Source organism: Peromyscus californicus, unplaced genomic scaffold (genome assembly GCF_007827085.1).
Source record: "Peromyscus californicus insignis strain IS unplaced genomic scaffold, ASM782708v3 Scaffold_23__1_contigs__length_62951481, whole genome shotgun sequence".
NCBI classification, from domain to species: Eukaryota; Metazoa; Chordata; class Mammalia; order Rodentia; family Cricetidae; genus Peromyscus; species Peromyscus californicus.
In genome coordinates, this window is record NW_026294534.1 from 57,032,030 (window position 1) to 57,053,483 (window position 21,454).

A 21,454-nucleotide genomic window follows, 5' to 3' on the forward strand; every position below is an offset into this window, starting at 1 on the left:
TTATAATCTCTTAAATATAGTGCAAAGGAAAAACAAAAACTTAGCTGCCATTAATTATATGACTGTTCAAGTTAGTGAGACACTAATTTGTCCCTAAAGGGAAAATCACCCTGCAATCAAGGCAGGAGTTGAGAGGGATCCAAATGCATTGAACCATGACTCAGTAACCTTAGCACTGCCTTCTGAGGGATGATATTTCAACATCATGACCAACTTTTAGTAAATCTCCAAAATCAAAACCAAAGTCTAATCTTCCATTGATGTGTATGGTAGTTATGTCTTAGAAAACCTTTATTAAAGATCCTTCACAGAAGTGCTTACATAATATATCCTAAGTACAAAAAATTAGAAACACATTGTTCCTACACCAAATGAAAGTTCACCACATTAAAGTTACAGAGCATATGAAACAACTATTTCCAGTATTGTCCCATCCCACCCACTACAGAATCTAGAAATCTTGACCTCCACAAATAAATCGTTGGCCAAGGCAGATCCACATATCCACATATATGGTCCTAACTCATATACAGTTTCAGGGAAAGGGAGCTCTTTAAGAGAAAGAAAAGCAGTATGGTATGCTCCTTACCGTCTTTGAAGCCTTATGTACTCATTAGATTCAAGAAAATATATCCTGGAATGCAACTTTGGATGGCAAAGGGTGACTTCCTTGAAATTATAACCACAAACCTGGGCATAAGTGCTAAGACTCTAATGCTGGCCATAATGAGGCCAAATGTTTACTGGTACAGAGACACAGGGTGAGACCACTGAGGGGTGATGACTGGGGACCTGGTTTTTACAGGCATCAGGGTAGTGATAACCCAGCTGAGTGCCATGCAGTTTCAACCTCATCACCAGGAGCTTCAGAATTTTATTTTTAACATGAAACTTCCCACAGTTTAAAAGCTCAGCTTGTTCTCCCCCAAGTGGATCAAATAAAGCATAAATGAAAGATGTCAATATGTAATCAAGGCTTTGCAAAATAAAAGTGGAAAGATGCATAAAAACAAAAGGAAATTCAAGATTAGATAGCTCATCGAGGAACAACATGGGAGATGCTGCTAAATACCCTTTCTGAAACAGATTCAACAATTAAAATAGTCTTCAGGATTCTACACTCAACGATCTATTCTAGCACATCCTAACAGCATCCAAAGAGCTGTATAAGTCAGTAAGAGACTATCTCTTTAATATAAAACATGGGCAAACAAGGAAATCATTTAAAATTAATCATAAATTGTTAGTAAGCACATGCAAAAAAGCTTGGTGCTAATTATATTTGGTGCAGCAAATTTCTGAGGATAAAAATATCTTGGTTCTAACTGACATACAATATCCCAATGTTTTTCCAAGATTGATCTAATTCTACCCTCCAGAAAAATTTAAATGTCTTATCAGATTTTGTGTGTGTGTGTGTGTGTGTGTGTGTGTGTGTGTGTGTGTGTGTGTGTGTGTTCTCATTATGTTGCCCAAACTGATTTGAACTATTGGGATCAATTACTCTGCCTCAGTCTCCCGAGTAACCAGATTACAAACCTAAGTCATCACCCCTGGCTCCTCAGCTTTTCAATACAGACAGGACATGACGAAAAGTGGGGGAAAGGCAGATAAAGGCGAACGAAAGGGACGGTAGGGGAAGGGTAGAGTGGAGCTTGGTGTGTTGTTCCACACTGTAACCCTAGCACTTACTGCTTGAAGCAGGAGTTTTATGAGTTCAAAGATCACCTGGACTACAGTGAGACACTACCACAAGAAGGAAAGAAGGGAGGGAGGGAAGGAAAAAAATCAGGGCCAGCTATGTATTTCAATCTTTAAGATTGCTTATCTAGCATGCACGAGGCCCTCTAACCACAGCAGCACCCCACAAATAAAATAAGGAAGCAATACAATAACGAGCTTCAGTCTAAAAGATAGCAAAAATATTGTACTGGAAAGTAGGAACAAGATGTAAGCTTTTAACATGCCCTCCAGATTGTTTCTGCAACACTCCATAGTTACCTCTTTACATGGAGCACCAAGTAGTTCCAATCAGAGAGCTGAGGCTACTGGGGGGACAGCTCAATCTGCAGATCTGTGGGTCAGTGTTGGGTGAGGGGGCTCATCACATGAACCACCCCACGCGAACAGCAGGTTGACAGTCACTCTCCAGCTCACGTGACCAAACCAACCAACGCAGATGAAACTGCAGCTGTGGCACAGCAGCTGTGGCACAGCAGGGGCTGAGTCCAGACACAGTAATGGAGACCATCTGTCCATTTAATAAGTAATACCGAGCACATCTATCACATGGCTGTATATAATACTATAAAGACAGTTCTGCTGTCCATACAGATAGAAAGAAGTCTGGGTAGAAGAAAGAACAAGCTAAATGAAATGTTCCAAAGACAGTCTTACTCGCCACAAAATTATAAACTGACTTCAATCTGTGGTGGAGACAAAAAAAAATAAATCAACAGAAAACCTTATAATTAGTGGATTTTTCATCCATTCCTTTGTATGTCTGTAGTTTCTATGCCAAATCATGTTTCTCTTAAAGTACTGACTCAGCTTTCACAGACCCTACAGCTACATGCAAAGATTAGAATAATGACTGAGCTGTGCCCTAAAGTGCTACAATGCTAATTTGTGTTTGTTCACTGTTGCTGATCTTATTATGTTTCAGTTTTACTTTTTGTTTTGTGTAGACCGAGTAGTGTCCACCCAATCAGTAATGTGCTAGCATGTCCCCTCCATCATCAAGAAGTACCTAGCCGCACAACAAACAAACCAAAACATAAGCCCTCAACAATGGGCTCGTAAGACAGCTCGGTGTGTTATTAAGGCATTTGCCAGCAGTCCAATGACCTGAGTTTGATCTCTGGGACCCACAGAGTAGAAGGAGAAAGCCTACTTCCTAGCATATTGTCCTATGGTCTACACACACCACCATTACCACCACGACCACCAAATGTTGTTTGCTTATTTGTTAATTCAAACGGGATCACAGACCTAGAAATAAGAGAACTACAAAACTTGAAAGAAAACACTGGCTAAAACCTACTTACCCTGGAGGAAGCAAATAAATACTACGCTAAAAGCGTAAGAAAGAAATAAGATAAAATTTGACTTTATGACGTTATGACTAAAATTTTTCATGCTACAAATGATACTATCAAGAAAAGAACAGAAGAAGAGAACCATCTTCAAATCACATATCTGATAGGAGACTTGTATACAGAATATTTAAAGAGCTCTTACAACTCAATAGTAGAAGACTGATAAGCCAGGTTAAAAACAGAAAAAGGATCTGAATGGACATTTCTCCAAAGACAGCAAATAGTTAGCTAGCAGGCACATTAAAAGACACCTGACATCATTAATGGGGTGAAAATCCACTGGCGCACAGAGCCAGTTCTCTACTGGTACTCTATAGGAAGTATCTACAAAATGTAAGCCTATAGAGGACAAGAAGTAAGGGTGTGTGGTTGTCTGGAGGACTGCTGCAAGTGTAGTCATTTCTTTTTGAAAGAAAAAAATGTCCTCATCTATCGACAGTCATGGACACATAATTCTATGAGCAGGCTAACACTGAATTTTACATTTTAGCCGGGCGGTGGTAGCGCACGCCTTTAATCCCAGCACTCGGGAGGCAGAGGCAGGCGGATCTTTGTGAGTTCGAGGCCAGCCTGGGCTACCAAGTGAGTTCCAGGAAAGGCGCAAAGCTACACAGAGAAACCCTGTCTCGAAAAACAAAAAACAAACAAACAAAAAAATTTACATTTTAAATAGGAGGCTTACATTATACATAAATTTTATCTCAATAAAATAGGCAATCCTACCTTTTCTACATAAACAATTACTCTGTATTCTGGATCACTATGACATACAGGGACAGAAGTCTGCCTTTTTCCTCTATGGCAGTGGTTCTCAACCTGTGGGTCACAACCCCAATGATAATCTTGAACGACCCTTTCACAGAGGCAGAATATCAGAAATCCTGCATATCATATATTTACATTGATTCATAACGGTAGTGAAACAGTTATGAAGTAACAATGAAAGCATTCTATGGTTAGTGGCCATCACAACACGAGAAACTGTATTAAAAGGTTGCAGCATTAGGAAGGTTGCTCTAGAGTGAATTTAAAAGGCAACACATAACCAAACATAGGTTCGTTACAATCACTGATGAGACACATCAGAAGTCAAAACCCCTAACATACCCAGCAGGCACACTTACCCTAAAGGGAGGAATACAGGGAAGCTGAGAACCCAGCACCAGCGTTAGCTACATCTGATACAGGTCATGGAACATGTGCCATCACTGATTAACTGAAAAGTAACCCACATATCAGCTGCCCATGATGGCCCCACCGCTGTCCTGTTCCGCTACCCAGAAGCTTGCCTGCATAGGGCACTCCACATGAGTCCGTCTGAAGCCTACCCCGGGCCAGTCTACATGTTCTGTTCTGCCTCACAAAGAGTCATCCTAGTCCTAGTCTGTAAAAAGGACATTACACACATTTAGAAAAACCTCACCTACAGATAAACCTTAAGTTACACACTGTAATAACATCTCAGATAAAACAGGGACTTCCAAGAGAAGTCCCAAAATTTAATGAAATAGAATTGACCTAGGAGGAAGCATAAATTCAGGAAATTTAGGGTAATCTTAAAAAATAAACTCTGATCAATTCTTTGGAAATTCAAAATGATGTATCTATGGAAGAACAGACTGCAGTGAAGATATCCTGCATATCATTTATTTACATTGATTCATAAACAGTAGTGAAATAGTTATGAAGGGAAGTGACTAAAATTGTAAATGCAATTACCAAAACAGAACAGTTTTAGGAAGAATGTCAGGTGACGGTTTAAAATAGGAATGGAAAACTAAGCGGCACAGAAGATAATGCGATCCACCTATTATCTGTGTGATGAGAACCTCAGGCCAGACGGTGGCGCTCGCCTTTATCCCAGCACTCGGGAGGCAGAGCCAGGCGGATCTCTGTGAGTTCGAGGCCAGCCTGGGCTACAGAGCGAGATCCAGCACAGGCTCCAAAACTACACAGAGAAACCCTGTCTCAAAAAAACAAAAAACAAAAGCAAAAACAAACAAACAACAACAAAAGAAAGGACCTCAGAAGTTGCCAGGAAGTGGTGGCGCACGCCTTTAATCCCTGCACTCAGGAGGCAGAGGCAGGTGGATCTCTGTGAGTTCCAGGTCAGCCTGGGCTACAAAACAAGTTACAAGTTCTAGGACAGCCTGTTACACAGAGAAATCCTGTCCCAAAACAAACAAACAAACAAAAAACCAAAACAAACAAAGAACCTCAGAAGTAACAGTAACAGTTACAAAATAAGTAGAGTGGAAATAGCTGAAAAATAATAGAATAAACATCTCCAGAGGTAAGACGCATCCTCCTCCTGACTATAGGGCAGAGCAAAGATGCCTGGACAGTGATTGGAAAGAATGAGCAGATGATACACAAGGAGCAAATACCAGAATCTTGCCAGCACCAAGGGACCAAGGACTCTGAAGCCAGGACTAGAGAATGGGTGAGCTAAGATCAGTCCTAGAGGAGAAAGCAATGAAGCATGGGAACAAAATATCCAGACACACAACTGTAGAAATTTTACCAATCTGGATCTTCTGAAGTACATGAGTACATGAGTGCACATGTTCGTGCACGTGCTTTCTCTGTCTCTCTGTCTCTCTGTCTCTCTGTCTCTCTGTCTCTCTGTCTCTCTCTCTCTCTCTCTCTCTCTCTCTCTCACACACACACACACACACACACACACACACACAAATCCAAATCCAAGACTGAGGCAGGAGATCCAAGCAGTACACCTAATCAGAATTAAGTTTAAGTCTACAGAGAACAGCTATGTAACGGCCTAGAAAAAATTTAGCACAAATTAAAGCATCAGGTTAGGATGAGAAGCATATCTCCCAGAGGAAAACAAATTCCTCCTACAAATACCATAGTAAAATATAATAAAGTAACAACCAATCAGTACATCTAACAAAACGCTGGTCCACTCCCCCAGGTTCCTTCCAATGCTCTGGGGCGTTCTACCTGTAGTGGCCAGCAGAGGGCGCACACATAGGCCCTCCTTCTCTTCTGCTTCAGGTGCAACTACGCATACTACTTGGATTTGGCAGTTCTTAAGTACAAGTGCCAAGTTCAAATGTTTAGAGTCAGCCTGTATTAAAAGTACAAAAGTCTTCGCTATTGTTGCAATATAAAATATAGATGCCACAAGTCTGGTAAGAGTAAAGACAGATCCCAGAGGCTTCTCATGGAAAGGGAAGCTGGAGAAGAAGCAGAGACCATGCATCCTCAGACCATGACATCATGAGCAGGCTGCTCAGTCACCTCAGAAGTGAAGTTTTACACACTCATACTTAAAAATACAAGCAAAAGATCTCTCTCTCTCATCATATACATCTGTTTTAGAATGACTATAAGCCATTTTTTAAATTTTTATTTTAAAGAATGGGTAAGTAGTATCTATGAGGCAACTAGCAGCCATGTTTATCAAAGCAAACGTGAGCACAGGAAGAAGAACGAAACGGTGAAGCTATGGCGCAGACTCACTGCCAGGGATGGAGCCTTGGCTGAGGGTGACGAGAAAGGGCTCCCAGAAAGTGTGGGAAAGGGCTAAAGACCACTGTGTTAGCAGTGGAGCCCTAAGAGATCGGAAGGGACAGGAGCTGCCCCTCCTGGTTTCTTTTGTATAATTTAGTCCAGACTCCATTTCTCAGACATACATACACATTGTCTTAGAAGTAAAAATCTAAAATTCACATTATACTTAAGATAAAATATATTATTTTTAAATAAAAATAAATCTCTACATATAACAGACTAAAAGCGATTCAGCCCATTTCCCTAATTAAAGTTGGCAAGGAGAATATAAACCAGAATAATCTTTCTGTTAGGCAGTTTGAGAAATGGGGATTTTCTTTAGTTAAGGTCTAAAACTATCTTACTAGATATAGATATGGTGGATCAGGCCTGGAATCCAAACACTAGGGATGATAAGGCAGGAGGACAGTAGGTTCCTGGGATTTGTGATAAGAGTCTGCTCCCCCACACCCCCATACAAAAACAAATGGTCAGTAAATAAATACATAAAATAGAAAACAAAAACTATCACTAAGGCCTGGTGCAGAGTACTGAGCAGTCATCTACTAATTGACAACTGAACAAATAGGTATACACTCAGATACAGAACATGGAAATATAAATGATATGAGAGGTAAGAAGTGAAAGTGAACAAAGTTTGCTTGGAACTAGGGGTGTTCTTTCTTCTTTCTTTCTCTCCTCTTCACCTTCCTACGGTATCACTTGGGGCAACGAGATCGTGAAATGGAATCATCAGGCTCTAGTTCAGAAACCAGACCCAATCCTGTCTCAGTTTCATTGCTGTTGCTGTGGTAAAAACACACTGACCAAGAGAGAGGGGCTATCTGCCTTTCAATTAGTCCCAGGTTCTGTGTAGTCCATCACTGCAGGAGGGCCAAGCCAGGAACCGGAAGCCACTGGCTACATCTGCATTCAAGTGCACAAAGAATTGAATTCACGCATGCTTACTGCTCAGTTCCCTTTTTCTACTCATACAGTTCAAGGCCCAACCATAAGGTGGCGCTGCTCACACTCAGGATGAGTCTGTCCACCTCAGTTGACCAAAATTAGAACCCCCCCACACACACACAGGCCAACATAACTTAGACAATCCGTCATTGAGCCTCTCCTCTCAAATGTATCAATTTAACAATTAAACTAACCACAAACCAAATAAACTTATACCTAATACCCCATTGGGTTTTTTTTTCCACTTTACTACCAGTATTTTTTGTTAAACTTTTTTAATGATTTGTTTATTTTTATTTTATATGCATTGATGTTTTGCCTGCATGTGTATCTGTATGAGGGCATCATATCCTCTGGAACAAGAGTTACAGAGAGTTGTGAGCTGCCACATGGGTGCTGAGAATTGAACCCAGGTCCTCTGGAAGAACAAACAGCCAGTGCTCTTAACCACTAAGCCATCTCTTTAGCCCACTATCTGTATTTTTAAATTCACAGACTGTTTCCTAAGCACATGCATGTTGTTAGGATCCTGCCCTCACTCCTGCACATATACAGCTCGGGGCCTTGCGTCTTACATCATCAGCAGGCACTGGTGACTACATACCTGCGGTGTGGTCACAATCTGTGCCTGTAAAAGCTGGACTCAGACTCCCACCCTCTCTCTGCTCTGCTCTGCTCCCTCCCCACCCCACCATCTTTCTCTCTCTCCAGGCCTGCCCCCTCTTCCTCTTTCCCCACTTTCCCTCAGAATAAAGCTCTAAAAACTAACACTGGGTTCTGTCGTGACCGTGACCTTTCCACGCGGTAACCAGCGCCGTTTTTCCTTCACATGTCTTCCTCACATGCTCCTGCTTTATGTTAATGCTTTTCCCCATTTTATCTTTACAGAAAACTATTTTACAGTTTATAATAGTCAATGGCTCTCACTCTTTGGGTCTTGATATCCGCGTTGTAAATGCTGACTCTCCTTCCCATAAAGGTTCCTTGTTTTGTGCAGATGATAATAATCGTGAGCTTGTCATTTTAGGGATTATTTGTTACCACAGGGTAATTTTGCATAACATTTTACCATCCTAAAACTAGTTTTATGTCACTCTCTAGATATTGCAGACTACTGTTGGTGCCCTCTTCCAACTTTGGGCTTCAATTCTACAAGAAGTGAATTTTCCCCTACATTAAGAACTCTGGGAAAATTGGTATGTCAAGCCACAGCCCCATATAACAGCTTCTAGGTAACGCACAGTTTTGCTAGTCATAATTTCCGTGAACACTGTCCAGCTTTGCATAAATGCCATGTTAGCTTCTTGTCTTGAAGCTGGTGGGCACCTAAATTGTTCTTATCAGAGGGGAAAAAGCCCTCTCGTAGGCCCACTGATGGACGGGCCCCCGCTTTCCTCTGAGTTTGGTTTCTTCTTTGTCCAGCACAAGGGATTCCTTTCTTTCAAGCTCTCCTATCTACTCAGGGTCTGTTGTTTTCTCCTGTTCTGTATCAACTCAATCCAGCATGCTGCAGGAAGTCTCTGATATTTTCCATACTTTAGAAGGTGTTATAGTAACAGGAACCACTATATATTTCTTTAAGTTTGGATACTCCATACTGTTACCTCTATAACCCTAAGGAAATTACAAGTTTGGGTACAATTACCAGAAATATGAGATGTTGACAACAGGAGATACAAGGTGACAAGTCAAGGACATTAAAAATATCATTTAATCATTTAACAGGATTAGTATCGTGAGGGTCTGAGAACTGCTGAAGGGAGACCCCAGACTCAAATGGTATGCAAGCATAAAGAGCGTTTATTCTGCAGAAATAGCCAGCATGCAGGGGTCAGTCGTCCACACAAAATGGCTGTGACAACCCTGGACAAAGGCACGCAGGCCCTTTTAACAAGGAACGTGGGGAATTCTAAGTATGGTGAGCTACTCTTTGTTCTAATTGGTCAGTTAAGGAGCAGTTACATGGGGCGCATGTTGATTGGACAGAGCTAGTCATATACGGTAAGTAACAGCCATATCCTGTAACTTTGGGCCCCCTTAGCCTTTTAAGGCCAGGTTTGAAACTATTTAGCTGATTGGCTAAACTTGGCTGGGGACTTCCTGGATTCAGGCTTAGGTCACTTTCTACAATGGAGCTGCTCTCTGTCTAAGATGGAATTGCATTCCTGCTCCTTCAAGTAGAAAACAGATCTTCATATTTTATCATTATAATGAAAAATGTTTCTAAAATTCTGTTATTTCTATATATATTTATAATATAATATTCAGGGCTGGAGAGATGGCTTAGCTGTTAAAGGCTAATCCCACAGCCAAAAATATAATGCAATATTTATAGCACTATATTTTAAATTATAATAATGATTTCAAAGGACTTATAAAATATTAGCCTTTAACTGGTATAGTCTTAAGACTATAAAATTACACATTTCTCTTCCCCTTTCCATTTTATTCTTTGGTTCTACAGTTTGGAATTAAATTTTCAATCATGTTCTTACATGGCTTAACAATAAGGATCTCAAAAAAAGGGGGGAGGGAGGGAAGGAGGGAGGGAGGGAGGACCAAAGCATGCCTCTGACCCAAGAATTTGTGTGTGATTGTTTCTTTTCAAGTGCTTGTCTTCTAGTTTTCAAGGTCAAATCTCAGGGGCCTATAGAAGAGACTCCAGCATAAATAGTATATTAAACCAATGTCAATTAGTATTAAAGAAGAAATGACAAGTTCTGAAAAATACCACACAGAGTCTACCTACTATTTGTGTATTCATTTCCTTATTCCAGTCATTTCTTCTTATTTTTTAAAAAACATAAACTCTAATGTGCTTCGTTTCCCAGACAGCAAAACAAAAGGGCTGGTTGTAAACATTCCCATAAAAGTGGGTATAAATTTGAATTTCTCTTGGGTAAACATTGAGGAATAAAATGGCCAGGTGGTACAAAAGGTGTATGTTTTACTTAACTGCTTTTTAAATATTTCACACATGCTTTTTAAATATTTTACATAACTGTATGTAGGAGACCCAGCAGATGCACATTCTTGCCAATTCACTTTTGACACAGAAAATGCTGCACATTGTTTACATAGTTAAGTAAAAGTTGTGCTTCATCAGAGTGAAAAAGTGAAACAAAACCACACTGTGGCATTCAATGTTAAGAGAGCCAAAGAGTTTCAAACTGTATTAAGGTGATTATAAATTTAGAAACTGTAACAATAATGATGGTCTTAAGTCATGTCACTGCTTTGTACTGCATCTAAACATTTCTAAATATTGAAATATTAATTAATATTCACTTTAAGACTAAAAGAATAAAGTGAATATGCATGCACTGACTTCTTGGAAATCTTAAAATGTTATATAATCCCAACCAACATGCCAATCGAAAATAGAGTTACTTGTTTTGTTTTCAACCAAACACCAACCACATTAGGTCAAACTCCTTACACGTGTAAAACAGATACCAAGGGTTAGATAATGATACAGGTGGAAACAGTAATGATTATCGTTCTAAATGTCACTGTTGAAGATCAGGGATATGGACATGAGGACATGCTATTCATCCTCATCAGGACAACAAACAAAACCAGAAGCACTTGCTATGTACCAACCATGACTCTGAGACCTTTGCACATCACATTCTAAATCCTCCAAATAACTGAGACACGACACTGTAATCCTTTTTTACAGATTACGAAACTGAAGTTAGATAATTTACACACTGCCACAAAGGTTGCGACTTACAAGCCCAGGATTCAAGCTCAGTAAGTCTAACTCTGAAGCACACGCTCTCAGCCCTTTCAGTCTTCCAAAAGGCCAGTGTCTCCCTTCACTTTCTTTGAGGAAAATGTACTCATAAATGCAATGCTTCAATGGACTGAAAGCTCAAGCTTGGGATCAGGTACTATGGATTAAAGTACTAGACCTGTTGTGAGTAATTATAATTGGAAGGAAGTTATTCAAGACTCCGCCTCTTGAGAATGGGGATAACAGCAGCAATTTATGGAATTTCCATGAAGATCAAATAAGATACCGTATTTGAAGCACATCGTATAGCGCTGACATGCTAAGTGAGCAAGTAAGTTAGTCAACAGGAATACTGATATTTGTACTGATATTAATTGTGTTCGTTCTAAGCTGTTCTGAAGAGAGTTGCTTCTAATTTTAGAATGTGACAGTTAGATTGAACAAACAGTTTTTCAAATGAAAGCTCTCCTAAGATTACAGTGTCTGAAAATTTTGTGGAATTGCGTCTCCATAATATAACACTGGAGCCAAAAATGAAGTGTAGGTATATAGAACAACGGTAGACATGGACAACAAAATCTTAACGAGAATTAGTTAACTCTTGAAATTTGAAGTATCATAAGCTGAAAATTCTTCAAGGAACATGATTTGAAATTACTGAGAGCAATTTTTGGGAAGTCTCGGGAAGGTTGCTCTAGGGAACAGCTGGAGCACACAGGCTTCACAGGGGTAACGGAAGTGACGTAGTTAGTACTCAGAAGTACTGTACTTACATAGAAGATACGTGCAGTCACTTATCTTTTGCCCGCCAAGAGTAATGTTGAGAAACACTTACTCGCATCTGGAGTTTTCTCTTCTGACTTCCCAAATAAAAATTCGTACTTTGCCTTGGCAACACTCTGGGAATGTGCTGATGCATTGTTAACCCAAACGAATGTCTCTGCCTGCAGAATGAGAACCAAATAAAGACAGCGTTACAACACAGCATAACAAATAATAATAAAACAAATTACCCAAGGAGGGGATGATTAAACCATTGTGATGCATAATCACTCAAAATGAAACAAGAAAAATCAGAATACAATCTGGATACACGATTTCAGCAGTGGGCCCCAGACAAAACATAGTATACACATGCTATCCACGGGGGAAGAAAAGAACACACGCAAAGCCTGCCATGACCATGCAGCAGGGTTATGACAAACTGTTCTAAAAAGTTTATGTGGCTGGGGAGAGCTCAGTTAGTAGTGTGCTTGCCATATAACGTAAAGACCTGAATCCAATATCTAGAATTTAGGTTTGAAAAAAAAGCAGGTGTTGGAGGCAGGAGTTTGTAATCCCAGCCCTGGGAAGGCTCACTGACCAGCCTTGCCTACTCAGTGAGTTCCAGAACAATGAGACCCTGTTTCAAAGTGACTGGCTCCTGAGGAATGGCACCAAGGATGGACCCCTGGCTTTCACATTCACACTCACATACTCACCTACATGCACCCACATGAACAGGCTCTCACATACATACACTCACAGTAAGTTTATGTTATTTTTTAGCTATTAAAAAGCTATTTTACAAGCTGGACTTGGTGGCATAAAGATCCCAGCACTCGGGAGGCAAAGGCAGGTGGATCTCCAAGTTGGAGCCAGCCTGGTCTACAAAGTAAGTGCCAGGACAGCCAGGGCTATTACACAGAGAAACACTGCCCCACAAAAAAAAAATAAAATAAATAACAAATAAATAAAACCAAAAACGATTTGCTTGTGTTATTTTTCTGCTTGATTAATATCACTCAGTCACAATATAAAATATTTCTCTACGGGTTCTGTTGAGCCACACCAAAGAGAGAGTAGTCTTTCTCCAAAAATGACCACATCTGTATATCAGAAACACCATGCAGCTAGACAAGACACACACAGAACGGCCAGCCCTTTCACTGACACTATCGGTCTTAAATTTGAGCATCTGCCCAGTGTCCTCCATAATTCTTAAAGAGCTGCTGTTTAAAGAAAAACTACAGAGACAAAAGTGGTTCACATCACAATTTTGAATTCCCAAGACCTCCTTCCTGACTGCTTTAGGCAACTGCCAAAACTTGAGTGGTTCCTATTTCTGGCCTAAACTGAAGTACTGGATGAAGTTTGATCTATATGCATCAGGAGTCATTCTCTTGTCTCTACTGTGAGGGAGAACATCCAGAACCTGTTTTCATTCACAGGAGTCAGGCTTGCACATCCAGGTATGTGAAATGAGATGAGAAGAGATTAGAGAAAGAACATTATCAGTACTGGGCTGCCAGGTGACCTCCAGGGCTTCTTAGAATGCCTACACTGGTTTCTATGTTGACTATGAAACATCTAATCTCATGTCTGACCCACAACTGACCCTTCATCCTGGGGAACAATGACATTCGGGGTTATATGAATAACCAAGGAGCTACTTGAAACAAGGGTATCTTAGGACTTCTATTACAGTCTTTTGAAGAGGAAATGACTGATGGTGACTGAAGGCCCAATGACAACTCCACCACCCCACGACAGACAAGTTCAGCATGTGGCAGTAGCCCTGTGGCTCTCCCCCACCACCTTGCTCTTCTATACCATTATCAAAAAGTTAACTTGCAGAATTTTGAGACAGCATTCCTAAAAATACCTCTGCAATCATTTAATGTTCATAATGTGCAAAATTCACCTCTGGAAATTCTTCTTAGTGTAATGTGTTTAACAAGTACAGGTTAATTATCCTTTTCCCCAACAGAGAGAAAAATAATCATAATCTGTGTATTTAGAGAGCTTCTGCTAATGAAAGAGGAACTCCCCCAGGGATTCCCATAGAAGGTGACCTAGTTTGGAAGATGCTTATGGAAGGCTCTCTGAGGAAGTGATATCTGCAGAAATGGTGAGGCTAAGAAGCTGGGGAAGGACAGAAACATATGCTATACAGAGGGGGCCATTTGAAAATGACTAACCTATGCCTATACTAAGAGCAGGCCAAGAAGTACAGAACAATAGGTAAGTGAGTCAGTTCAGAGACCAAGAGACAGAGCAGCATGGATCTCAGAAGCAGTGATCAAACAAGCATGGGGTACTTGGGGAAGGAAGTCTCATCTTAATCAGGTGACTTTTGTTTGTCTCAAGTTGACAATAAAACTAACCAGGACAGTGAGTATAAGGAGTCATAATTTAAGTATATCTCTCCATGTTTTTAAAACACACTGATAGGGAGACGTCCTCTTCCCATCAATGCCAGAGGCAGGCGGGAGAGCTGGCCCTGTGGTCATAAGTGTGGGAGAGCCATCCCTGACGCCCACCAGCTGTAATACTTGGGAGAGCAAGCCCTGCACCTTACCAGGGCAGGACAATAGAGCCAACTCTGATAGCACAGGTGTGGGTGAGTCAGCCCAGAAACTGTGACCATGGGATAGCTGTCTCCATTACCCATCTGTCTTAGGGTGACAAGGGCAGGGTAGAAGTGCCCTCCTGTCTCCCACCTCCCACCCATCAATGCCAGAGGTTGATGAGAGAGCTGGCCCTATGGTCATAAGAGCAGGAGAACCACCCCTCACCCCCACCAGCTGCAATACTTGGGAGAGCAGGCCCTGCACCTCACCAGGGCAGCACAATACAGCCAACTCTGTAGCACGAATCTTAAAAGGTCTTATTAACAAAAACAAACCTGGAGCCAGATATTGGGGTGAATACTGAAAGATCAGAGAGACAGAACAGGCCACAGCTAACCTCACCTCGCCAACTCCTCAGCCGATCCTGTTTCCTCAAACTGGAAGCCTCTGAGTCCTCATCCGGAATGAATCTCAGCTGAACTGCTGCTAAAAGCCTAAAAGCTTAACCAGACTCTAGTTCCTGTTCCTCATGCCTTACATAACTTTCTTTCTGCCATCACTTCCTGGGATTAAAGGCATATGTCACCATGCTTGGCTGTTTCTAGTGTGGCTTTGAACTCACAGAGATCCGGACGGATCTCTGCCTCCAGAATGTTAGGATTAAAGGTGTGTGCTGCTGTGGGATGGTCTGTATGTCAAATGTGTTGCTGATTGGTCAGTAAATAAATCACTGATTGGTCCATGGCCAGGCAGGAAGTATAGGCGGGACAAGGAGGAGAATAGAGCTGGGAAGTGGAAGGCTGAGTCAGAGAGACACTGCCAGCCGCCATGAGGACAAGGAAGATGTAAAGTACCGGTAAGCCACAAGCCACGTGGCAAGGTATAGATTAATAGAAATGGATTAATTTAAGCTGTAAGAACAGTTAGCAAGAAGCCTGCCACGGCCATATAGTTTGTAACCAATATAAGTCTCTGTGTTTATTTGGTTGGGTCTGAATGGCTGTGCGACTGGCGGGTGTCAGAGATTTGTCCTGATTGTGGGCCAGGCAGGAAAACTTTAAGCTACAGTGTGCCACCATTTTCTGGCCTCTATGTTTATCTAGTGGCTGTTCTGTCCTCTAACCCCAGATAAGTTTACTAGGGTGCACAATATTTTGGGAAATACAATATCACCACACAACTCTGTTAGCACAGAGGTGTGAGTGAGCAAGTCCCAAAATTGTGACCATGGGAGAGCTGTCCCCATTTCCTATCTGGCAGACCAATCCTACAGCTGCCCAGGTCCAGGGTTATGACTCAGCTTGCCCAAAATCCATCCTATCTATGATCTGAAGGAGCACATGAAGGGACCTGACCCACAGACCCAAAGCTGCAGGATCTCCACAACACAGGGTGCCAGCAGGATGTCCAGGAGGGGGCCTAGCATTGAACAAGTAGTGGAGACCAGGGGGCCTCAAACCAGACCAATGACTCTTTGCAATGAACACTGGCAAGCAGAGATGTATGAACAAAGGAGTGACTTGTTGGGTCACCCTGCAGCTTCCATGATGAGATTTTTAATTCCTTCCTTTTATTTTTCTCATTTATCTTCTCCATTTTTTTCTCTTGAATTTTGTTATATCTGGGGGCATGGGGGGTGGTGGGGAGCAAGGTTCAGGGGCAGAAGGCAGATGTGAAGGAACAGGAATGAATGGGATCAAGATACAAGATGTGAAAAACACATAGAATAAATAAATTTTATTAAAAATACAAAGGAGTTCCCAAATTTTAGCACAAATTAACATAATCCATAATCCATAGCACTTATTAAAATACAATTTCTGTGGTGCAACCAGGAGCTTCAGATTAGGTTAGTACAGGGCCTGAGAATGTGCACCTTCTACCAATATACCAGGTGATGCTGATGATTCTGAAATCACATTGTCTGCACCACAGTTCCTGACTGGTGTGTTTTTCATACTTCACTGTATGTAAGAATCAACTTGATGTGCAGGATTGATACTGAGCAAACCACACTTGAGTATTTCTACTTGCAGGCTCTAAAGCTGGAGAGTGAAGCAGTCAGTGTCCAAAGCATACTCAGATTCTCATAGGAGAAAAAGATTTTTTTAAGGGCTGCTCTATCTAGGAGTAACATACATGAAAGTGTCTCGATTTTAAAAAGTGCTCCATTATTTTGGCAATTGTGGGGACCCCAATATCCAGGTTAAATTTAAAGCATTAATATCCCTCCACCTCACTAAGTGAAATAAAACTCATTCTCCTTACATTAATCATCTTAAGATTGTGAGCCCTGCTGATACTGCTCTTTCCATACTAATGCTTCTAAGTCTTCACTTATCTCTACAATAATTTTTATAGATCTTTGAAAAATTGTATTTGAAATAATCAGCTTGATTAAAGACATGCATGATTCAGTCATACATTTTTCAGTCTGTATTACTACTTGAATAAAACATATTCCTTTGCTTTATCGCAATTATTTCAGGAGCATAAATCTCTTCAATAACCATACAGAATAGAGGCTGGGGATGAGCTCAGCAGTAGAAGTACATATTGAGCATGCATGAGGACTGAGGTTCAATCCCTGACACCTAAAACGCAATTTAAAAGGATGTAAAGGACTTATATCTTAAGTTAGGTGATCAGGACAAAAATCCAGCTCTGCTAGTACCTGCTACTCCTCAATCTACATAAATGTTGGTTCTTCAGATTCCCTGCTGCATAAAAGTACTACAGAAGCTGGATAGCTGACATGGTGGTGATACATGCTTCTCATCTCAGCACTCAGGAGGCTAAGGTGGGAAGGCTGACAATTCAGTGTCAACCCAATAAACATAGTGAGACACTATTAAGAAGAAGGAAGGAAGGAAGGAAGGAAGGAAGGAAGGAAGGAAGGAAGGAAGGAAAGAAGGAGAGAAGAGCGAAAAGCCAGTATTGCAATGAACACCTTTAATTTGGAATCTAAAACTTTTTAGGTACTGACAAGACATCACAAATAGAAAATTCCACACTTAACCTCATGTTACAAGTCAAAATGAAGGCACAGTAAAAATGTTATATAAAATTTCTTTCAGGCTATGTATGTATGGTGTATATGAAACATAAGGTATCACATTATATATACACAAATATTTCCATACTAAAACTTACATCAAAATCTAAATACTCCTAATCCCATCCGTTCTCAATAGGAGACCCTAAATCTGTAGTTTCGTTTGAGGTCCCCTCTAGTTCTGAAGCACGGTAATTCTTCACATTTCTGAACCACCTGCACAATCTTCATTCAGGAGTAATTCGCAATTTTTTTTATGATAAAGTTACAATGGTGAGATCACCAACATATAACATATATGCTGTGCAGACAAGCACAAGAATGTCAGTAAAAGAAAGGATAGCACAAATAAAAATCTCAGCCTCACTTGTGACACCCTTTCAACATTTACAAAGAATTTCACTTACATTCTTCAACACACAATCTTACCATGATAACCACTTTTACACAACAGAAAGATGCTCCTGATGCAAAAGAACTTCTGTCTGGCTACAAAATAGGAAAGAAAAAAAGAGGGCAAAGCGGAGAACTTAAGAAGTAAAACTCATTTTCAGTGAAGTAGGCAAGGAAGACTGGGGCCACAGGAGTGGGGGAGAGGGAATGTGAGTGGGTCCTGAGGCAGGTGTCACAGACTGTCCTTTCCTAATTAATCTCAACTTCAACATGATGGCTAGAGGATCTGAGAGACTCTAAGTCAATGAGTTGAGTATTATAGGCTGCTTTGGGCCAGAAAACATTAAAAGCTAAATTGAACACTATAAAAATAATATTTCACAACTCACTTAAAACCAACACTTAATTCCAGCATTCACATTCCACATTTGATCCTGTTTAATCCCATCTGTCCCCATTATCCAGCAAAAGCCCTGACCACTGAAAACAGGGTACTGTGCACACACCAACCAAATGCAGGCAGGGACCTGACACTCAGGGCTGGTACTGCAGAAGGCACGGTTAGGTGTTCCTGGCTGCATTGTATTCTGAGTAATGCATGTTGAAGTCCTAACCCCCCTACTTCAAACACAACTGTATTTGGAAACCATTTCAATGAGATCATGAGAATAGGACCTAATCTAGGGTAGCTGGTGACCTTCTAAGAAAGCAAGACCAGGGACTCAGAGAGATAGACAAATCGAGAAGGTGACCACATGGAGCCAAGGAAAGGGGCTTCAGCAGTGACAACATAAGGTCATAGATGGCTCATCTCTAAAACTATGATACAATTCATTTCTGCTGCACTAGCCACTCAGTCTGTGGTATGCTAACAGCCTACAAACACACAGCAAATCTGAAATAACTAAAGGCACAAGAGAAGTTTCCTAGGGTGGATACATGGGAAATCAAGGTCCTCTTTAGGGGTTCTTAATCTCATGAGTAAGAGAATTTAAGAACAGAGTCAAAAGGAGGCTCAAGGGCAATTTTATTAGAGTTTGAAAGAAAACCCCCAAGGCAGACCAGTCGTAAAGTGCAGATGCAGCCCAGAGAAGGAGGATGGAAGGGAGGGCCGGAAAAAAAGCCGTTTAAGCCATTAAAGCTCTCAGAGGCCAGACACGTGATCGAGAAGCAATCACATGGTGGGGAGGGGGAATTGAGAGAAAGAATGAGGAAGCTCAAAATGCTGGGGAGGGAGTCTATGTTAAGTAACAAGGCTTGGAAAAGATAAAGAAGAAAAAGAAAGTTTTCCTGAATAATTCATACTTAGATAAAGTTATTGCATCAGGGAAAGAAAAAACTGGAAGGAAAAATAAATGGTCTAATTATTCTACCTATTTCTTTAGCATGGCCTACGCTGACCTCACCTTCCTAGAGGTGGCTGGTCCCTTGGCCAAAGCGAAGGACCAGGTCTTCACTGAACTGTCAAGTCTACACCCAGGCCAGAGCTTCTGTTTTCTTGAGCAGTAGCTTTTTCCCCTTTAAGAAGGTGACAGAACTTCAGCCCCAGCCGTTTCCTTTGAACTAGAAAAGGAATAAGGATGAGAGGGTGCACCCTTCAGTCAATCCACAGAGCAGTGAGCAGTGAGGGTGTGAGGAGATGGGGAGCTGGATAAGGTGGAGAATCAGTCAAGCTACCTGCAACCAGCAAGGCTGGGAGGCCAAGAGGAAAGGATTCCTAGTCAGTCCTACAAGCTCTCGGCATCTACCCAGCCACAGCTACTGATTGCTGTTTATACACGCAGGGTTTGAGGGTCTATCAGGGGCAGAGGATTCCCGCAAAAAATAAGGAGGAACAAAAGGTGGGGAGATGGTAGGAGCAGGGAGAGAGAGATCACTTGATCACTTGGAGGTAAGACGGCAAAATAAACAGACACATATACATATATATATATATATATTACAAACCCATAAGTATAAAAAGGCCATGACACCTTTTAAGCAAATAATCTAAGTGTTAAGGCTAGAGCCAGGAAAAGTCTGCAGAAGCAAAGAACAAACTTGGGCCATACTTGGACCAGAGAAACGGAAGTGCCGGGGGGGGGGGGGGGGGGGGGGGGGGGGGAGCATCTGGAAAACTCATGAAGAAAAGTCAAGTCATAATTAAATCAGATTCCAGGACTCTCCGGTATTATTCAAGGGAGCCCTAAACGTAATCCCAGGTGTCCTAAGGAAGCAGAGAGACACCAAACAGAAGCTGTGTCACAAAGAGCGGCAAAGTAGACTCACAGAAGAGATGCTAATGCCCTTGGCTCTGAAGTGAAGGAAGGGTCCAGGACTACGGAACGCATCTGGTATGCAAGGAAACGTTATCTCCTGGAGTCCCCAGAGGAACTGCTGCCAAGCTGGCACACTGAGAGCCTAACACTCCTTGTGGCCTCTAGAACTCTAAGAAAATAAACCTGTGCTGTTTTAAGCTAAGCTTCTTACAGCAGTCACAGAAAACTAAAGCTGAAACAGAAATATGCCTACAAATGCACACGTCCATGTCTATATTTGTTTGTGCTTTGATTTTGTAAACAAAAGCCATGGTTATGGTTTCTTTTCTGGAAACACATTTCTGCTGACTCTGAGAACCAATGAGTTGTTAATGAAATAATCACAAGCCTAACATGGAATTTGCTATCCTATACTGTCCTTGTTAGTACTGTGCATCCAAATATAGTATGGTGCTCTTCCACCATAATTAAAAATTCCTGTTACAATTAAAAAATCTCTACTACCTAAAAGTATACAAAACTATCCGTTCTTTCAGTTTCCCTGGAAATAAACAGGGAGATTCAATCCGAACATGCGCATTTTTCCTAATAATATACCTGACATGTGCATCCATGTAAACAACAGAAACAAAAGAAAACACTAGTACTTGGGAAGAAGGTTCGGCCCGCCTACTCCCTACAACTGGTCCCTATTCCCTGGACAGGCTAACCGCATCTTCCAAAAGTCAGTAACGACATCAAGTGTGTGTGTGTGTGGGGGGGGGGGGGGGGGGGGTGCACAGAGCTTCTCAACAGTAGAGAAGCTAAAAGTACCCAGCAGAAAAGTGGAGTAAGTGAAAGGCTGAGTCCTTCATTTCTGAAAGTGAGAGAGGACCATCCAAATAAAAGGAAGGTACAGGAGAAGGGCCACAGGGTCAGAAGACGCTGGCGAAGAGCTGTAGTCAGCTTGCTCAATAGCCTGGCTGCCAGTCTGTATTTAACAGTGTGAGCAAAAGAGGCGAAAACTGAATCCATGCCCTTTTGAAAGCCCCTGGAGGTCCCGTCTCATTTTCTACCAGCTGCTGTCTGTTCACTATGCCCATTTCCTGAAAGCA

At 41.4% G+C, this 21,454-nt stretch overlaps 1 protein-coding gene across 2 annotated transcripts in view; it reads right to left on the reverse strand.

Moving 5' to 3' along the window:
• Psd3 (pleckstrin and Sec7 domain containing 3) overlaps nucleotides 1–21,454 on the reverse strand; it is a 447,179-nt gene that overhangs the window by 316,667 nt on the left and 109,058 nt on the right. For both annotated transcript variants that reach the window (XM_052752396.1, XM_052752397.1), the window contains exon 2: nucleotides 12,158–12,266. In XM_052752396.1, coding sequence (XP_052608356.1) covers nucleotides 12,158–12,266 — 109 coding nt within the window. The remainder of the gene's footprint in view (nucleotides 1–12,157; nucleotides 12,267–21,454) is intronic.